Raw genomic sequence first — 18,763 nt, forward strand, 5'->3', positions numbered from 1 at the left:
ACCTGCCTCTTTCTCTCTCCGGCCCCTCCTCTCGTCCCCCACCACTGGACCTCCCAGGCTCTTCCTCGCAGCTGCTTTCTTCCCCAGATCATGCCTCCCCATTGGTTTCTCTCCCCATCCCCACCACGGCCTGCCCTTCCTCCATCAAGGGTGCCAACCAGATGCTCATACTCCTCTGGGTGCAAGCCAGCCCCTCCCAAATGCAGGGCACCCCCTGACCTTTCCCAAAGCGTTCTGTCCTTCCCACCACACGGTCAGGAAAGAGCGCCTGCTGCGGTGCATCGATGGAGTACATCTGGTCCAACCAGTCCCAGCCCGGAACCTGCTTCCAGAAACCCTGCCATCCCTCAGAAGCCAACACCTGCCCACGTTTAAGCCAAGTGTCAACATGATAAACACGGCTTAGCAGATACTCTTGGGGAGAGACTACTGCGAATCTTCACACCTGTCTTCCTTTTGAATTAATTCCTGATACCTCCCCAAAGCACCGTTCCTTCACCCTCATCCGCGGCCTCTTCCTCTCAAGAAGGGTTTTGTTTTGCACAGTCCCTCAGAGGGAAGAAGCAAAATTAAATAACCCAACTAGTCATCTCCCGGTAATTTCAAGTTAGTGGTGAGCACACGAGTCTCCGGGCTCAGCTCCCAAGGGCACACGCCGTCCCCCAGAGATCACTGCCTCTGTGTATTTGTCCCAGCCCACCTGTCTGTCTCCTGGGCACCATGGCAAGGAGGTGCAATAGCCCGTCCAAAAATGTCATGTCCCATTTCCCTGAATGGGCACGCGAAGGCCGGTGTTTCCGAGGCTGTGTCCTGAGACTCTAACAGGCTCCCGAAAACCAGCTCTAATCACATCCCCCTCTGCTCAGAGTCCTTTGACAGGTCCCTGAGTACAGGAGGAAGGTCAGCTCCGCTGTGCCAGTCAGGCCTTCCAATCTGGCTCTCAGAGGACCTCTGTGGCCCCCACCCATCCTTCCATGTAGCCCAGATACCAGGGTCAAGGTCAAAAGCGGAAGACAGGGGAGGTGGGGGCTGGCAGGTAGAACTGCCACAAGGGCTCTTGTCCTACGACACAGGGACCAAGGAGTTAGGAGCCTAAGGCCCCTTGATTCACGGGGAACCACACCTTCCTGCCTTTGCCAGGTGGAGCCCCGGGGACCCTCAAGCCAGGCATCCTGCTCACCCCCAGGCCCGCCCCCCTCCGAACCCTCTTCCCCATGCTTGACCCCACCCTCTCTTGGTTCCTCCTAAATCTCCCCGAATTCCTTCGCAGCCCCTTCAGGTTCCTCTCACCCTGTCCACCTCTGAGCATTGTGTTCTCAGACTTCAACCCAGAGCCTCTTCTCTTCTCATTGCTTCCCAAACCATCTGTCTAAAGCCCCAGTCTGCACTCCCCCACCTGGAAAACCCTCCAACATCCTCCACTGAACTCAAGACAAAGTCCAGCGCACTCGGATCCTTCTTGGCCTTGTCCCTGTCCCCCCTCCCAGTGACTTCCTCCCTGCACTTGGATATTCCAAGCCACCTCGGATTTCTTCAACCAAAGGAAACAGCCACGTCCACCCCTAACGGCACCAAGTCCTTGCTTTGTTTCTAAACCACTTTGTACAATAGCCACTTTGCTGAGTCCTCTGTGTCTGCCACCAACTCTGAGCAGAAGCCCAGGACACTGTGTGCAGCCGCTGCACCCCCCCCGGGCCCTGGTACTTAATGCTCATGGAGTCATTACTGTTTGCTGAGTACTGCTTCAAGTGCCTTACTATGAATTACTTTATAGTAAGCTCATTAAATAGTGTTTTATTGTTTTAAATATATTTGTATTGATTCCAGAGAGGAAGGGAGAGGGAGAAAGAGATAGAAACATCAATGATGAGAGAGAATTATTGATGGGCTGCCTCCTTCATGCCCCCTACTGAGAATCAAACCCTCAACCCAGGCATGTGCCCTTGACTGAAATTGAACCCGGGACCCTTCAGTCCGAAGGCCGACGTTCTATCCACTCAGCCAAACCAGTTGGGGCTAAATTAGTTGTTTCACATGGTTAGTTATCTTTATAATAATATAATTGATAATATCTATTGTTCCCATTTTATAGATGTGGGGCCTGAGGTGCAGAAATGTGAGGAAACATTCCCAAGGTTACCCAGTTACAGAAGGGGAGATTCGAACCCAGACCGTCAGCATTCCTCATCACTGTGATACAGCATCTTACTAAGAGCCTCTTCAATGAACTAGCAGGATTATCCACATGATTCTGCAGCCAGTGGAGGTAAACACTGCTATAGATCCTTCTAGACCTCCACATGGAGACCCATGAAGAGGGTGAGCCCGGAGCCCAGTGCCCAGCTGAAGTGGGCACAGGGTGAGAGACCAGCCTGGGCACAGACACGCTAACTTTGTCCCTGCGACTTCTACCCTCCCCTGGTGGGACACAAACAACAGGAATGTCATTATTTCCACCACCACGGGGGAGGACGAGCCAGGCCCGAATTGGCCTGTGGCCAGTGTGGCAGGTTCTAGAAACACCCCCCACGATCACCATCACGAGACGGAGGCCGGGGAGGGGCCCTGGTTTCGAAAGACCAGGCTGGCGGACACCACAAACCCACAGGGCAGAGCTGAGGCCAAAGACCAAAATCCGAGGCACAAGGCAAAAGGCAGAACCCCTCCGGCGGCCGGAGCAGAGATCCTGCCTGCCCAGAAAGGCTGTTGTTGGCCAAGGGTATCGTGGTCCAGCCCACCCAGAGCCCAGGGGAAGCGGGGGAAGATGGGGTTGGCACCTGCTAGGGGGCACAGCTCTTCAGCACCCGGTTCAGAGGTGACACCCAGCCGGCTACTCAGAATCCTGGGACTCCGCCCTGGGCCCACTGTGGGCATTTTAAATACTGTGTGAGCAGGAGGCACGGAAGCTGGCCCCACCCCCAGAGGAGGGGAGGCGAGAGTGAGAGGGGAGGCCACCTGACACCTGACTCTCGGTCTAACAGAACCTGGATCCTGCAGACCCGGCTGGGCTGGGACCAGCACCCATTTTGATTTCCTATTGAAGGAACATATGGATGGCACTCTCCCTTCTCGTACCCTGAGCCCAGCACTCACCCGCATGGGCTCGTCGGGGAACCCGGGCTTGCTCGGCCTGTCCTGGCGCCTGGACCTCAGGAGCTGCTTGGCCTCCTTTTCCGTCAGAATCGGGGAGGCCCCTGAAAAAGTCAGGACAGGGCCTTAGGGACTCTCGGGGCACACGAGTTCGCGGTGCACGGCAAATGATTAGCAAGTTCAATTTCAGGCAAAACACAAAAGTGCTTTCACAGGGGCCTGTCCCAGGGGACGTGGATTCCAGGCGGCTCAGAGAGGAATTCTAAATGGTTTCTAATACGGTTGCCTCAGAGCCAGCCCTGCAAGCTTAGACATCTTTGCCGATTGCAATGGCCCGTTCCTTCATAAGTGGGTGTTAATTACATGTTTTTTAAGACGTATTTTCTCCAGTTCTCCAGTCAATGGGTTTCTCGTCCCGTAGGTTTGCCTTGTGGGATTTTTTTTTTTTTAAATCCTCAATACACTAAACCAAGTTAAAGCTGTTATTGGAAAATACCCCGTGACAACAAGATTATGTTCATCTTGGTCATCACGCATGGCCCCTCAAAGAAGATATTATGATAATGAAATTATATTATGTTTTTATAAACACACACAAACTCTAAAAGGCATCATCAAATAAAAGTCTACCGAATTTTGTGATCTCATATGAACTCTAAAAGAAGGCATACTCGAAGATTTATCAGCATTTTTGAGAATCAGTATTCAAATACATCCAGATATTTAAAACAAAATGTATCCCTAAGGATACCAATTGTGGGAGCCTGCTCTTAGACAAACAAAACAGTGAGTTACTATACATTAATATGTACTTATACAAACAATACACATCTTATTTGAAATGAAGAAGAAAAAAACACCTGAGAAACATAAACTAGACTTATTTCAGTTTATCACCTCCGCCTAGAAACAGGCTGTGTTTTTGCAGCGAATGCTCACCTGAGGAGGTCAGGAAGGTGAGAAAGAGCGCAAACACAAAGAATTTCTTCATCCTGCCTGTTCCCCGCTCCGCCTGCTGCAGAGTGAGTCGCACCCGTGAGCCAGCCTATTTGAAGGCAGCCGGGTCCGGCCCCAGGCTTGTTTATGCTTTGACTGGCAGCGCTGACCGCGTGATGCTAAGTGCATCTGACCCTGAGTTTTTAATACGACCACGAAAATATCTTCCTCTGAATGCCTGTAAGTGCTCATCCTGAGGCAGGAAGTTGTCCCCCGTCATATGACTTGCAGAGCTTGAATTCGAGAAAGCAACATGCGACATGCGTGTCACTTCCACAGACCTGTGTTCCTCATCCAGGAGTTTTGAGTTTTCACCGGCAGCTTCAGGGTATGCGCCTGTTTCACGGAGAATGAATCATCTCTGACATCTGCATATCTTACGGCATTTTTTTCCAAAGCCCGTTCGCCAATCTAATTTGACTTTCCCAGTCATTTCAGAGGCAAGCAGGGACATTTAGCAAGGGGCGCCATGAGGATGAAAGATATTTTTTTTGCTGACTTTGGAGCCAGAAAGACCAAGATTCGTGTCCTGGCCTCACCTCTTTCTCGCAATGTACCCTTCTGTAAGTCACCTTTCCTGAACCTGTTTCCCCTCCAGTAAAGAGGAGTAACAGTACCTACCTTGTGGGGTGCGGTTAGGAGGAGGGAGATGGACCGCATGGCAGCTAGTACTACTCACCGTTCTCCATCTCCCTTTCACAAATGAGGAAGTGAGGTTCAGACAGGTGAAACCATATCCAAGTGCACACATTATGGATGCTGAAAGAGCCTCGTGAGATATTCTGTCATAAGTAGCCATATTCCATGCCATTTTTCAAAGACAATAAAATCTCAATTAGCTAAAGTCCTTTTAAATTTAAATTGCCTACTACCCAGCCAGTGTGGCTCAGTGGTTGAGCGTCAACCCATGAACCAAGAGGTCACTGGTTTGATTCCTGGTTAGGGCACATACCCGGGTTATGGGCTCAATCCTTAGTGGGGGGTGGTGGGGGAGAAGGAGGTTTGCAGAAGGCAGCCAATCGATGATGTTTCTCTTTCATCGATGTTTCTCTATCCCTCTTCCTTCCTCTCTCTCTAAAAATCAATAAGACTTTTTTTTTTAAATAAATAAATTGCCTACCAATATCACATAAAAGAATTATTAAATGTATTACAAAACTATGCCTGGACAGTATGTGACTTTTTTTGGGATAAAATTCTCAAGTCACAGCAATGATCTGATGTTTCAGTGGTCACTTTGCCAGCTCAAAAGAAAACAATACTCTTTCAGTATTGTCTGAGTTTATGCTAATGCTGTGTAACTGATATGAAACCTAAATGTTCTGCCCACTCTGTTGATATAAAGATAGTCTGAAGAGCTTGTAAGCAAGAAGAAAAAAAAATCATACATTGTTAGCAAAGTTGCCTCGTATGTTAATTTGCCCAAAATTAGATGTTTGGTTTTATGTATTCTGTGGCTATTAACGTTTTTCTGTGTTTATACAGTTTTCAAAAACTGAGGAATTTTAGGGGCATTATTTTAGAAACATGTTTGTCACATTAAACATCTTGGTTTTTTTAATGTACATTGTCAACTTGTTTATTTTTTTTGCTCCTTGTGATTGGATCAAACACTAACTGTATTGTCTTATCAAATAAACATCATCTTTTGCAAACCAGAAAAAACAACTTAGACGTAACTAGAAATTTCTAGTGTCCAATGTAATTTTACTATAAAGTATTTTTTTCATTCAGTAACTTTTGTTTATATCAACGCTGTCCAATAAAAACGTAATGTGATCCACAGATGTAAGCCACATGTGTAGTTCACATTTTTCTAGTAGCCACATTTTTTAAGTAAAAGAACACATGAAACTTTTTCTATTATGTTTTATTTCACATGAAATATCCAAAATATTCTTATTTCAACATGTACTTAAGATCAACAAATTATAAATGAGATATTTTACTTCCTTTTTTTTTTTTTTTTTTTGTACCACGTCTTCATAATCTGGTATGTATTCTACACTTACATATTTCACATGCTCAGTGGCCACATGTGGCTCGTTGCTACCACACTGACCAGCGTGGGTCTAGACCCTTCCATCTCTTTTATTTTTATATTTTCATTGATTTCAGAGAGGAAGGGAGAGGGAGAGAAAGACAGAAACATCCATGATGAGAGAAAAATCATTGGTCGGCTGCCTCCTGCACACCCCTTACTGGGGATCAAGCCCACCCTGACGGGGAATCGAACCTTGATCTCCTGGTTCATAGGTGGACACTCAACCACTGAGCCACGCCGGCCGGGCCAGACCCTTCCATCTCTATTGCCAACACCCAAGTCTAGGCTACTGTCACCTCTGACCCAGCTTCCTGCACCAAGCTCCCAAATGCTCTCCCAGCTTCCCTTCCTCTTCACTCCAGTCCATTCTCCGTGCAACAGCAATGAGGATCTTCTTAAAACAGAAATATAGCCCTAGCTGGTTTGGCTCAGTGGATAGAGCATTGGCCTGCGGACTGAAGGGTCCCAGGTTCGATTCCAGTCAAGGGCACATGCCTGGGTTGCGGGCTTGATCCCCAGTAGGGGGCATGCAGGAGGCAGCCAATCAATGATTCTCATCATTGATGTTTCTATCTCTCTCTCTCCCTCTCCCTTTCTGAAATCAATAAAAATATATTTAAAATAAAAAAATAGAAATATAAAATACAAATTGGACCTCATCACTTCTCTGCTTAAGAATTCTTCACTTTGTAACCTATATGAATGTCTGCTGTGCTGTACTCCTGAAACTGACACGAAAGAATGTTAAATGCAAACTATAATTGAAAAATAAAATAAAATTTTAATGAGAAAAATAAATCTTACATGTTTAAAAAATAAGAAAATAAAATAAAAGTTATGAATTGGTTAATTTTGGAATTTTCCAGTTAATATATCGGGACCGCTATTGGCCATAGGTAACAAACTTCAGAAATCAAAACTGCCAATAAGGAGGCAGTATTGTACTAATTTTGTGAGTAAACCTAATGAAGCAACAGTAACCAAGTATAGTCAAATGCACAAAAGATGTTTGTGGGGGTTTTTTTGCTAAAGTTTGAAATGCCTTATTTGTCAGAATGAGGTTTACTAGTCAATCTCCTTTGTATATTACATTTATTTACAGTTGTTGAATAAAAACTATTTTGAAGATATAGAAAAGGATCCTTCTTTATTTTCTCACAAAATCAGAATCCTTACTGTGCCCCACAAGGCCCTGTATTGAAAGAGACCTTGCTTTGGGCGATGGGCGCAAGATGCTGTGTGCAGGTGATGTTTTGTTGAGTTGTACACCTGAAACCTGTATGGTTTTGCAAACCAATGTCACCCCAATAAATTAAATTTAAAAAAAAAAAGAAGCTGTATCACCTGCGCCTGCTGCCTTTCCCAACCCCATTCAGATAACTCCCCTCCAGCTCACGCCAATCTAGACACACTTAGTTACTTTCAACCTAACAAGTTCTTTTCCACCTCAGGACCTTTGCACATTCTCTTCCTCCCTCTGGATTCTTCTCATCCTTCAGGTTTCAATTTGAAATGTCTCTTGCTCAGGCAAGCCTGCCTTTACCAGCCTTCTTAATGAAAGTTCCCTACCCCTACCACCATTACTACCTCACAGCACTCACCACAATGTGTAAATATTGTCTTTATTTGTATATATTTTTAAATCTGTCTCCTTGTCTGGACTGTAAGCTCTACGTAAGATTCAATTACTTTCCTAATGTGAAAAAAGGAGGGACCTCTCGTGAACTGGAGGGGTAGTGCTGGAGAAAGTCAGGGGCCTGTATCCCACCCTGGGATGCTGGTTCAAGGTCTCCAGTGGAGAGGGCCCTTCAGGGGTGACACTGGCAGGGCCATTCAAATGCCCATCAGCCGGGCCCCTGAGGACACTGTTCCAAAGGGGGAGGGGAGTACCGTGGAAAAACTGAACGAGCAAAGGCACCTTGTTGTGATGTCCCTCCGGGAGGGAGAATTCTCTTCTACCCCCTCCTCCTTCCCTGGAAAAGCAGCAGCCGGATCTATTAGGTGAGTCAGCAGGGCTCACAGCAGAAGATGCAATTTCCCAAACACCCACAAGGTGGCAGAGTAAAAGAGCGGAACCGGGGACAACCAAGATCAGGAAACTCAAGGCCACTAAGGTGAACGATTCTAACCTTTTGCACTCGGATGTCGAGTGTGACTCCACACGGTTAGCATCGGTAGCAGCTCGTATGTCGAACTGTATTGAATGTATCGATAATTTGAAATATTAAAAAAGTCCAAATAAATAAGTTTGTATGAAAAGAAACTCCAGTTTTTTATTCTACTGCCGCGCTTTGTAAAATCTGGGGTATTTAAAAAATTAAATCCCGAGTAGAATAAAGGAATCGAGAAAAAAGCAAGCGAGTGCAAAGGGCTAAAAGTTGCCAGCAATCCCAGAGAATCTACTGGATGTGGAAAGAGAGAGTGCTACAGTGCCTAAGACTATTTTCCTATGATTTTAATTAACTTGGAGACCTTCATCAGATGCTCAGGCCTAGGAGAGCTGCATTGCCCATATGACACTTGAGAAAAGGTAAAGGAAGAATGCTACCATCCATATTCACAGCACCCTAGCATAACTAATCTCTTCCCTTGCGTGGTTTCCCGTCTTTTTTAACTCTCCTAAACAGCGATAGAGCTGACATCAAGCTCCCGACGTTGCCGCACTGAATACCGTTTTAGAAGAATAAGACGTGATTTCAAATTCTGTGAACTAAAGAAACTTCAAGGACAAGGGAACATCTTTTTTTTTAACTAGAGAAAGATGTTGAGTCTGTCCCAAGAGACTTATAATGTGTCCAGAGTCAATGAAATAAATTCTAACATCCCTTTACGTAGCTGTTTTTATCTTTTTTTTTTAATTGTCTGACTCTCCCACCAGCATAGAAACTCTATATTTTTACAAGGTACATATCATTCCTTTATAGTTTTTAATAACAGTAACTCCATAAATTGCATGTGCGTACATACACCCATTAATTTATAAGCACACTGTGCGGGCAGCTGTGGTAGATTGAATCATTAGCCTCCATTCACCACCACCACTGCATACCCATGCTGTCTGCCACATGACTTGGCAGTCCTGCCCCTTGATCTTGGGCTCCACCAAGTGACTTGCTTTGGACAATGGGATGGAAGCAGACTGACACAAACAGGGGTATGAAGTGTATTTGCCCTCCTATGTCGCTGCCATTGCTACCCAAAGAGCTCCCCCAGGTAGCTACTGCCCCTTCGGGCTGAGCCTCAGAATTTACTCACACGGAAAGCACCTGAGCAAGGAACCAAGTCTACACAATGTGCAGCTTACACGAGACCCTCTCAAGCCAGCCCAGCCTAGCTCAGTGGCCCCCCAGCTATCACCGCCTGAAACAGAGCTACCACCAGCCTGCAGATCCTTGAGATTAAACGACTGTTATTCTAAGCCACTGGGTCTAGAAAGTGGTTTGTTACACAGCAATACCCTGACCACAGCTAACTGACACAGGGGATTCTGCTGGGATGGTGTGTCCAAATCTGGAGCTATGGGATCTAAGTTAATCATGGGGTCCTGATGGAAGCTTCCTTCAAAAGTGAATACACATCCACCCCGGAGGTCGTGTGGTGTAATGGTCAAGGTTATGGGCTACAGAGTCACCAACAGACCTGGGCTTGCTTGCATCCCGGCTCTGAAGTTTATTACCTGTGTTACACTGAAGCCGTGACATTGGGCAAACTGTCCAAATCACTGTTTTCTCACCTATAAAGAAAAGAATAGTAATCCTCATAAAACTTACCCACAGGATTTTGAGACTTACAAGAGAAAGCATGCGTGAAGTGTTTGACCGATTTGGTAAGGGTCCAACACTTGGAAACCACTCTTGTTGTTGCTATTATTATCATTCCTTCTTCTCTTTGTGAAATCACCCTTATGTATACGTGCATACCCACCCTATTCTCAGGCACATGACAGAAAGTCTGTAAATATCTTTGTAATAACCAAAGGATTAATCACATACATATTAAGATATATAATTTTACATGTTGCTGAAATAAAAATACATCTGTATTTGCAAAGAAAATGTGGGCCCTTCTGAATATGAGTGGATTTCCCCCCTTGGTGTCCACACCCCATGCCCTTCGGTTCTCTTTCCCTTTTCATGCCCTCAGCATGCTACACAAACACGCACTTTCCTGTTTGCAGCAGCGACACAATGGCAAGATGGTTTGGCCTTGCACAGGGGCCTTTCCGGCCTGCGGCGTGCTTCCCCAAGGGGGCTATCATTTCCGCTCGGGGCCAGGACATCGGCCTCAACTTAAGTCTGCCCAGCAGGTGAGGAGAGCCAAGGTCAGCGGCAGGTTCCTGACGGCCGGTGCCAGGCGTCTCTCCAACCTAAACAGGAATGACAGGAGCGCTGGCAAAGGTGTAGGAATGCGAGGTGGCACAAACACACACACTAGGGGAGGGAGGCCTGGGCGGAATCGTTGGTGAAACCACCTCTAAGGCTACTGTCATATTACATCTCATTCAGGAAAAGTGCTGGGTCTTTAAGTGGGAGAGAACAGCTCTGGTTCTTCCGGGGAAAAGTACTGAAATGTGTGTTGTTTTTCTCTGTGGGAGCTCGGTTGCGATAAGCTTCGGTGAGATAAGAGAAAGTCTAGCAACGGCTCTCAAACCTTCAGGCGCATCAGAGCCACCTGGAGGCTCACAAGACATCTGAGAAAGCCTTCAAAGTGAAGAATGATGACAAAAGGGACCAAAGAAAAAGCAAACTGGGGCAGAGATGATGCAGGCCGACAGGCAAACAACCACCAGCAACAATATCCTCTGAGAGATCTTTTTTTTTTTTTTGCTCCCACGAAATGTAAACAGGATGCTGTAAAAAGGAATATTCAGAAAATAAATCAACACAGTTTTTCAAAATTAGAAGCCATAATATAAATTAAAAACTAAACTAAAAGATTCATGGTTTGAGCTATGGAAATTTTTTAGAAAAATAGAGCAAAAAGGAGAGCAAGAGAGAGCTGTTTAAAAAAAAAAAAAAAGAGTAAAATTTTTTTAAAGACGACCTTTATCCAAATGAGTTGAAAACTTATGTCCACACAAAAAAGCTGCACACAGATGTCTACAGTAGTTTATTCATAATTGCCAAAACTCAGCAGCAACCAAGGTGTCCCTCAGTGGGTGAACAGATAAACAGGCAAATCCAGACAATGGAATAGTATTCAGCACTTAAAAAGAAAATGAGCTATCAAACCCTGAAAAGACATGGCGGAACCTTACATACATATGACTCAGTGAAAGAAGCCCATCTGAGAAGGCTACATCCTGTGTGACTTCAACTATACGATATTCTGGAAAAGACAAAACTAGTGAGAGAGTAAAAAGATCAGTGGGTGCCAGGGCTTAGAAGGGAGGTGGGGATGAAGAGCTGGAGCACAGAGGATGTTTAGGGCGGTGAAACTCTTCTGCACAACACTGGAATGGTGGGTACATTTGTCCAAATCCATAGAATGCACAACGCCAAGAGTGGGCCCTCATGATAAACGATGGACTTCGGGTGATAACGGTGGGTCAAGGAAGCTCCCGCAGTTGTGGCAAATGTGCCTCTGGTGCCCCAAGGTGATAGTGGAGAGGCTGTGCATGTGTGGGGACAGGGAATGTATGGGAACTCTGTACCTTCTACTCCATTTTGCTGTGAACCTAAAACTGCTCTAAAAATAAAGTTTGTGTTTTTAAAAGGGAGAAGTAGAGAGGACTGTCTAGGTTGAATGTTCCAACAACAGAAGTATCAAAAAAGAGGAACGCAGACAACAGCGAGGAGGCAGTCAACAAAGTAACTGTAGAACTGAAGGACGTGATCTGCTGGACCGGAAGGACCCAGCAGACCTGCCAACTCGGAGGAAGGCAGGCCCACCTCTGTGGACTGTCAGAACACTAGAGGAAAAGAGAAGATTCTACAAGCTTCCAGAAAGCGAAAACCAGTCCCACTCAAGGGACCAGGGATAAGAATAACCTCAGACATCTCTTCAGCGACACGAAGAGCAGCAGAAATGGAACAATGTGTTCAATGTCGTGAAGTATAATCATTCCCAACCCAGAATTCTATACCAGATACACAATCAGGTGTGGAGGGCGGAATAAAGAAATGGATAGACAGGCGGGGCCTCAAATGATGCCTCCCATGTGCCCTCACTCTGAAAGTTACTGACAGAATGGCTATCATCCACAAATCAACAAACGATAAGTGTTGGCGAGGATGCGGAGAAAAAGGAACCCTCTTGCACTGCTGGTGGGAATGCAGACTGGTGCAGCCACTGTGGAGAACAGTATGGAGTTTCCTCAAAAAGTTAAAAATGGAACTGCCATTTGACCCTGCGATCCCACTTCCAGGAATATATCCCAAGAAGCTAGAAACACCAATCAGAAAGGATATATGCACCCCTATGTTCATAGCAGCACAATTCACCATAGCTAAGATTTGGAAACAGCCTAAGTGCCCATCAGCAGATGAGTGGATTAAAAAACTGTGGTACATCTACACGATGGAATACTACGCTGCAGTAAAAAAGGAAGGAATTCTTACCATTTGCAACAGCATGGATGGAACTGGACAGCATTATGCTAAGTGAAATAAGCCAGTCAGAGAAAGATAAATACCACATGATCTCACTCATTTATGGAATATAATGAACAACATAAACTGATGAACAAAAACAGATCCAGAGACAGAGAAGCAGCGATCAGACTGTCCAACCTCAGAGGGAAGGTACGGGAGGGTGGGGGTAAGGGGAAGAGAACAACCAAAGGACTTGTACGCATGCATATAAGCCTAACCAATGGCCACAGACACCAGGGGGGTGAGGGCATGAGTGGGGAGGGTTGGGGGGTTGATGGGGGGATGAGGACACATATGTAATACCTTAATCAATAAAGAAAGATTGGAAAAAAAAATAAAAATAAATCAATAAATAAAAGTTACTGACAGATGTACCCCACACACACACAAAAAAAAGAGAATTCACCAAGAAAGGGGAAGCCACGAGGCCCAGGAAGCAGAGGAGGCAAACAGGAGAGAGGTGAAGGGAAACCCCAGGATGGCCACTGTGCTCCGACATGAAGGACGGGTGCTCCAGACAGGCACCAGGCGCCATGGGCTGGGGCACCATGAGGTGCAGACACGCTGAGCACAGACTGCCTGGGTGAGCCTGGGGCAGATTACACGTATTTTGTTTATCTTGACAACCATGAGCTGCTGAGGTTCCGCTTCCCTAACCCCTGGATCAGCAGAAGATCCTCATTTCTCCCCAAGGAGCACGCCATGTTAACCTTTTTGTAAGAACTTGAGGGAGGTCCTAGTGAGCTAAGAAGGCAAAATAGAAAGCAACCTCTCTCCCAGCCATGTTTGTTTGTTTGTTTGTTTTAATATATTTTATTGACTTTTTACAGAGAGGAAGGGAGAGGGATTGAGAGTTAGAAACATCCATGAGAGAGAAACATCCATCAGCTGCCTCCTGCACACCCCCTACTGGGGATGTGCCCGCAACCAAGGTACAGAATCGAACCTGGGACCCTTCAGTCCGCAGGCCGACGCTCTAGCCACTGAGCCAAACCGGTTAGGGCTCCCAGCCATGTTTTGACCTGGTGTTCCAACTACAGACCCGCCCACTTGTCCCAGGCCCTGCCCACTGATTTTTGTTTTTTCCAGGTGGGATCTTGTCAGGGAAGCTGGATTCAGACTCTGACCCAGACCCCACTCAGCTTACCTCCTCCAAGAGCCTTCCTATATGCAAGGCTTCACGGCTACTTCCTGCTGGGGCGGGTCTGGGTTTGCTTTTCTAAACAGAACCCTATTGTTTAGGGATACTTTCAGGGGTGGGAAAATATTAAGAAAAGCAAGGGAATGAAGAACACGCAAATGAGGACAGCAGTTCCCTGCCGGGGGGAGGAAGGGTAGCCATCAGGTGGGCACGGGGGAGGCTCCCAATGTCCTTTTTAAAAATAATAATAATAATAATAATAATAATAATAATTTATTTATTCACAACAACCATCATGTTGCTGTTACCCACATAATTAAGTATGATATTCCTAGTGAGTGGCAATGTGGTTAAACATGCTTCATTCTTTTTGAAAACCTCGATGAACACTTTGTGATGCAGCAATCCAGAAGCCTGGTTCTGAGTTTTCTCTTAATACTTGGTTGCGTGGTTCTGATCCCTAAAAAGGCACTTCGGAAAGCTACGCGGACCCACATGGAGAACGGGCCTCACTAAATCACGGGCTCCCTTTCCAGCTCCGTCCAACTGGGCAAAGGTCTCAGTGACCGTCTGGCCATCTCCTTGGTGGCTTCCTCCCCGATTGGAACGCACGGCAATATTATGTTTTCAACTCCCAGGATCAAAACCCACAGAAATTATGTGTTTGGGAGACTTTAAGTCTGTCTGATCAGACAGGTGTCCATATTTGCCAAAACTTATCGAATTGCAACCTTTAAAACGGGACACTACTTTCCAAGTAACTGAGAAGTTAGGGTAACTTGATGGTGCCTTGATGGCTCACGAATAAGCTTCAGGATGTTGCCAGGGCAATCCTCGGGGGGGCCGAGGCTGCCAGGAAAAGTCAGGCATCATGGTCCTCTCCTGTCTTAAGTGAAGCAGATTGTTCCTCTTTCAGTCCCAGAGGCCTTGCAAAAGCAGAGATAAGGCTGAGCCATTGAGGAAGCCGGGGACACAGACTCCGATGACATCACCCTTCGGGCAAGTGCAGGAATTGAGCATGTTGACAGTCAGGACTCCGTGGGGCTAGGGTGCGTGAGTGTCTGTTGTGTTTTTCTGAGCAAGTTTCCCTTTGAATTGGAGCCAGTGTCTTCACAGACGGAGTGGCAGCAGCTGCGTGAATGGCCCCCTCCTCCCGAGTGTGCCTGGCTGTCACGCCTTGTTCTGGAGGCCCCTTCATGCTGTGTGCCCTCTCTTCCCAGAGCCAGGGCTCCTCAGCGCCCCCTGCAGCAGGCAGCACCTAGGGCACCCCCAGTCTCTGGTCTCCTCCCGGCCCACTTCTCCCCAGGCCGCCCCCCTTCCTGTCCCCTCTTCTTCTTCCTCTCCCAATGTCCAATAGGTTAACCTTCGTGATGGGTCCACAGGTGTTTATTTTATTATTTTTTAACTATGCATATGTTTTATAAAATCTGTTGTATATGCCGAAACCGGTTTGGCTCAGTGGATAGAGCGTCGGTCTGCGGACTGGAAGGTCCCAGGTTCGATTCCGGTCAAGGGCATGTACATTGGTTGCGGGCACGTCCCCCGGTAGGGGGTGTGCAGGAGGCAGCTGGTCAATGTCTCTCATCGATGTTTCTAGCTCTCTATCCCTCTCCCTTCCTCTCTGCGAAAAATCAATAAAATATATTTTTTAAAAATCTGTTGTATAGGTGGTATAGTTCACAATTTAAACCAAAAAAAGTTTTAATAAATACATAAGAGAATTACCTGGGGAAACTGTTAAGAAGGCAGATAGATTCCTGGATCCATCACAATTCTAATTCAGGAGACCTGGTCAAGACCTGGTTAGATGATGCTGATGCAGGTGATCGAAGACCACCTTCCGATACCTACCTGGGTTATGAGCATCACGGATTTTGGCATCTCACTGGCTGGGTTCAAAGCCCCAACTCAGATGACTCCTGGCTGTGTGACATCAAGCAAGTCTTCTTCATCTGTAAAATGAGGATGATAAACTTTGCACAGAGCCTAGGATCTGCATGGCTATAATAAGAATTATTATTACTATTGCCTTTAATAATAGTAATTCTTTGTGGAATAAGAGTGTTTTCCCCAGATGCAGTAATATCTATTAATCTGTCCTTATACACATAAATTTCCCTGATGATTTTCTCTTGGCAAAAGAGAGACTATTTTGTTAAAAACTTTTCCATAAGCTTTAAACGTTTCAGACCTTTAGCGAAATGTGAGACTCTAAAGAAAAACCCCAAACAGAGGAGCTATATATAATAGCAAAATATTAGAAACAACTTAAATAGCCAATAACAGAGGTAAGGTTTATATATACTATGTACTATCATAGAATGGAATATTATGCAACCATTAAATACAAATTTATAAAAATGTGTAAAAGTCATTTTGTAATGTTAAATTAAAAAATAGCCAGACAGAGAATATATCTACTATGTGATCAATATTACACATACAACAAAGCAAACCAATGTTTCCATAGAAAACAATGGAAGAAAATAGGCCAAAATGTTCAAACATAGGTTGTCTTTGGGGTGAGAGATGGATGATTTTTTTTTTTCTTTTTACTTTTCTATATTCTCCAAATGTTCTATAACAGGATTTTTTTTATCTCACTCTTAAAAAGTGTATTCTTTTGTTATCTTTTCAAGTCCAAACTAATTTAAAGGCTCTGCCTCAACTAGGATTCATAAAAGACAATGACATTTCCATATACAGTGCAGGCTGTCAGAACAGAAGGGAGGCTTCGGAGAACTCATTCAACCTCCCACGTTACCAGTGAAAAACTTGAGGCCCAGAGAGGTGAACCGACAAGCACAAGAGGACAGAGACATGAGAGGGCCTTACCATGCCACCTAACACTTTTCCCATTTCTTCGCACTTTCCCCTCAATCTCCACAATCCAGATTGTTACATACTCTATCAGCAAAACCAGCAGCACTTGTTCGAAATGCAGACCCTCAGGCCTCTTCCCCCCAAAAAAGGGAATCAAAATCTGCATGTTAACAAGAACCCTGGGGCAAGTGTCTTGAGAGAAATAACAAAATAAAGGAAGTCTCTCTTGGATGGCTTAATTTAGATGGAAGGTAACTTGGGTGGCCAAGTTCAAACACAGTGATCTCAGTTCCAACACCCACTGACTTTGTGACATCAGGCACGTTTCTCAACCACTCTGTGCCTTGGTTTTCTCATCTGTAAAGTGGGGATGATAAACTCAGCCAGGTGCTAGCAAGTGCCAAGATGGAAGCTGGGCTTTATAAACAGGGCTGATAAATGCTTCTTGTTAGGCCTGTTTCAACATGGCCTGGCACTCTGTGAGAGCTGGAGCCCCTCAGTGCTCGCTTGGCACACGGGAAGCCTTCTGCTAGTATGAGTTTAACAAATAAGAGCTCAGGTGACCTCTCTCAATGTTTGACTTGGATCGTCCCGTTTTATTAGTATACTAGAGGTCTGGTGCACGGCATTAGTGCACTGGGAAGGGGGTCCTCTCAGCCTAGCCTGCGCCCTCTCACAACCCAGGACCCCTCAGGGGAGGTCCGCCTGCCGGCCGGGGAGCAGGCCTAAGCCAGCAGGCGGACATCCCTCAAGGGGTCCTTAGCGCTGCCGCTACGCTCACCAGCTGTGAGCCCGGCTTCTGGCTGAGTGGCACTTCTCTTGTGGGAGCACAATGACCACCAGGGGACAGCTCTTGTGTTGAGCATCTGCCCCTGGTGGTCAGTGCGCATCATAGCAACCGGTCTTTCTGCCGTTCGGTCTATTTGCATATTAGCCTTTTATTATACTAGAGGCCCGGTGCACGAAATTCATGCACAGGGTATGGCCCCTAGGCCTGGCCTGTGATCAGGGCCATCTTCCCTGGCTGCCCACAGCCAGCACCCACCCCCAGTTCCCTGTTCACCATTGGGTGATTGGAGCCTGCCAGCTGGGGAAAGGCACTGAGAGGTGGTCAGTGTGCCTCATAGTGACTGGTCTAGCGGTCATTCTGGTCGGTCCACTGTTAGGGTTAATTTGCATATTACCCTTTTATTATATAGGAGGATTATTATATAGGATAGGAGGATGACACTTTCAAAACTGCCAGTTTTCTCCCTTCCAACATTCAAAACTGTGCCAACCTCCCACCTCCACCAGACAGTGAGAAGGAGGGGAGGTTGAAGGTCTGAGATAAGCTTGACTCATACTGTAAATCATTCATACTAGAACTTTCTATGGTTGCACTTACAGGGCTCAACCATCCATCCTCTCTAATGCCCCCACTTCTTGTTACTCCGCCCAAAGTTCTCCCTAAGCCACGCCCCTTGGGACCCGCCCCTTCTGCTCAACCCCGCCCTCTTCCCAAGGCCCCGCCCCCTCCGGCCAGCCGGCCTGCGCATCATCCCTCACACCTCCGCCCCGCCCCGCCCGCCCGCCCGGAGCCCCCGCCGCGGTCCCTGCCCACCTTCCTCCGAGAGCGTGGCGACTGTCTGGGCCTCTCCGCTGACGTGGGCGCCCCTGGCAGGCCCGGAAAAGGACTCCTGCGCGCGGCCGCGCGAGGGCGGGAGGGCGCCCAAGGCCTGGCCCCCGGGACCGCGCCTCCGCCCCGCGCGAGGTAGAGCCCGAGGGCGGGAGGGGCGGAGGCCAGGGTCAAGGAGGCCTGGCGAAGGGGTGGGGGCGCGGGGCCCCGCGGCGGGCGGGGCCTGCGGGGAGCCCAGCCGGGCCTGGAGCAGCTGGATGCGTGGGTAGCCGGCCCGGCGGCCGGGTGGGTGGCGGGGCATGCGGGGCGCGGGATAACTTAACGGTTACGGACGCCGGCCGGCGCCGCGCGGCCCACGTGCGCCAACGCGCCGGCAGCGCAGGGCTTTCCGCGGAGGGCGGCCGGTACCACCTTCCGCGCTCCGCCGACCGGGCGAGGGGAGGGGAGACCGCGGGCCG

At 47.2% G+C, this 18,763-nt stretch overlaps 1 protein-coding gene across 5 annotated transcripts in view; it reads right to left on the reverse strand.

Annotated features, from left to right (window-relative positions):
* Window positions 1–18,365, reverse strand: part of C20H17orf67 (chromosome 20 C17orf67 homolog) — a 28,858-nt gene extending 10,493 nt beyond the window's left edge. For 2 of the 5 annotated variants that reach the window (XM_054709107.1, XM_054709108.1), the window contains exons 1-2: window positions 4,030–4,463; window positions 3,094–3,194 (exon numbers count right to left, since the gene is read on the reverse strand). In XM_054709107.1, coding sequence (XP_054565082.1) covers window positions 3,094–3,194; window positions 4,030–4,081 — 153 coding nt within the window. In that variant the 5' untranslated portion in view covers window positions 4,082–4,463. Of the gene's footprint in view, window positions 1–3,093; window positions 3,195–4,029; window positions 4,464–9,806; window positions 9,864–10,293; window positions 10,497–15,715; window positions 15,817–18,290 lie in introns of those variants that run through there. The other 3 variants (XM_054709109.1, XM_054709110.1, XM_028154785.2) reach the window with 3 other exon arrangements.
* Window positions 18,366–18,763: the final 398 nt, after the last annotated feature.

Source organism: Eptesicus fuscus, chromosome 20 (assembly GCF_027574615.1).
Source record: "Eptesicus fuscus isolate TK198812 chromosome 20, DD_ASM_mEF_20220401, whole genome shotgun sequence".
In the NCBI taxonomy this organism is placed as follows: domain Eukaryota; kingdom Metazoa; phylum Chordata; class Mammalia; order Chiroptera; family Vespertilionidae; genus Eptesicus; species Eptesicus fuscus.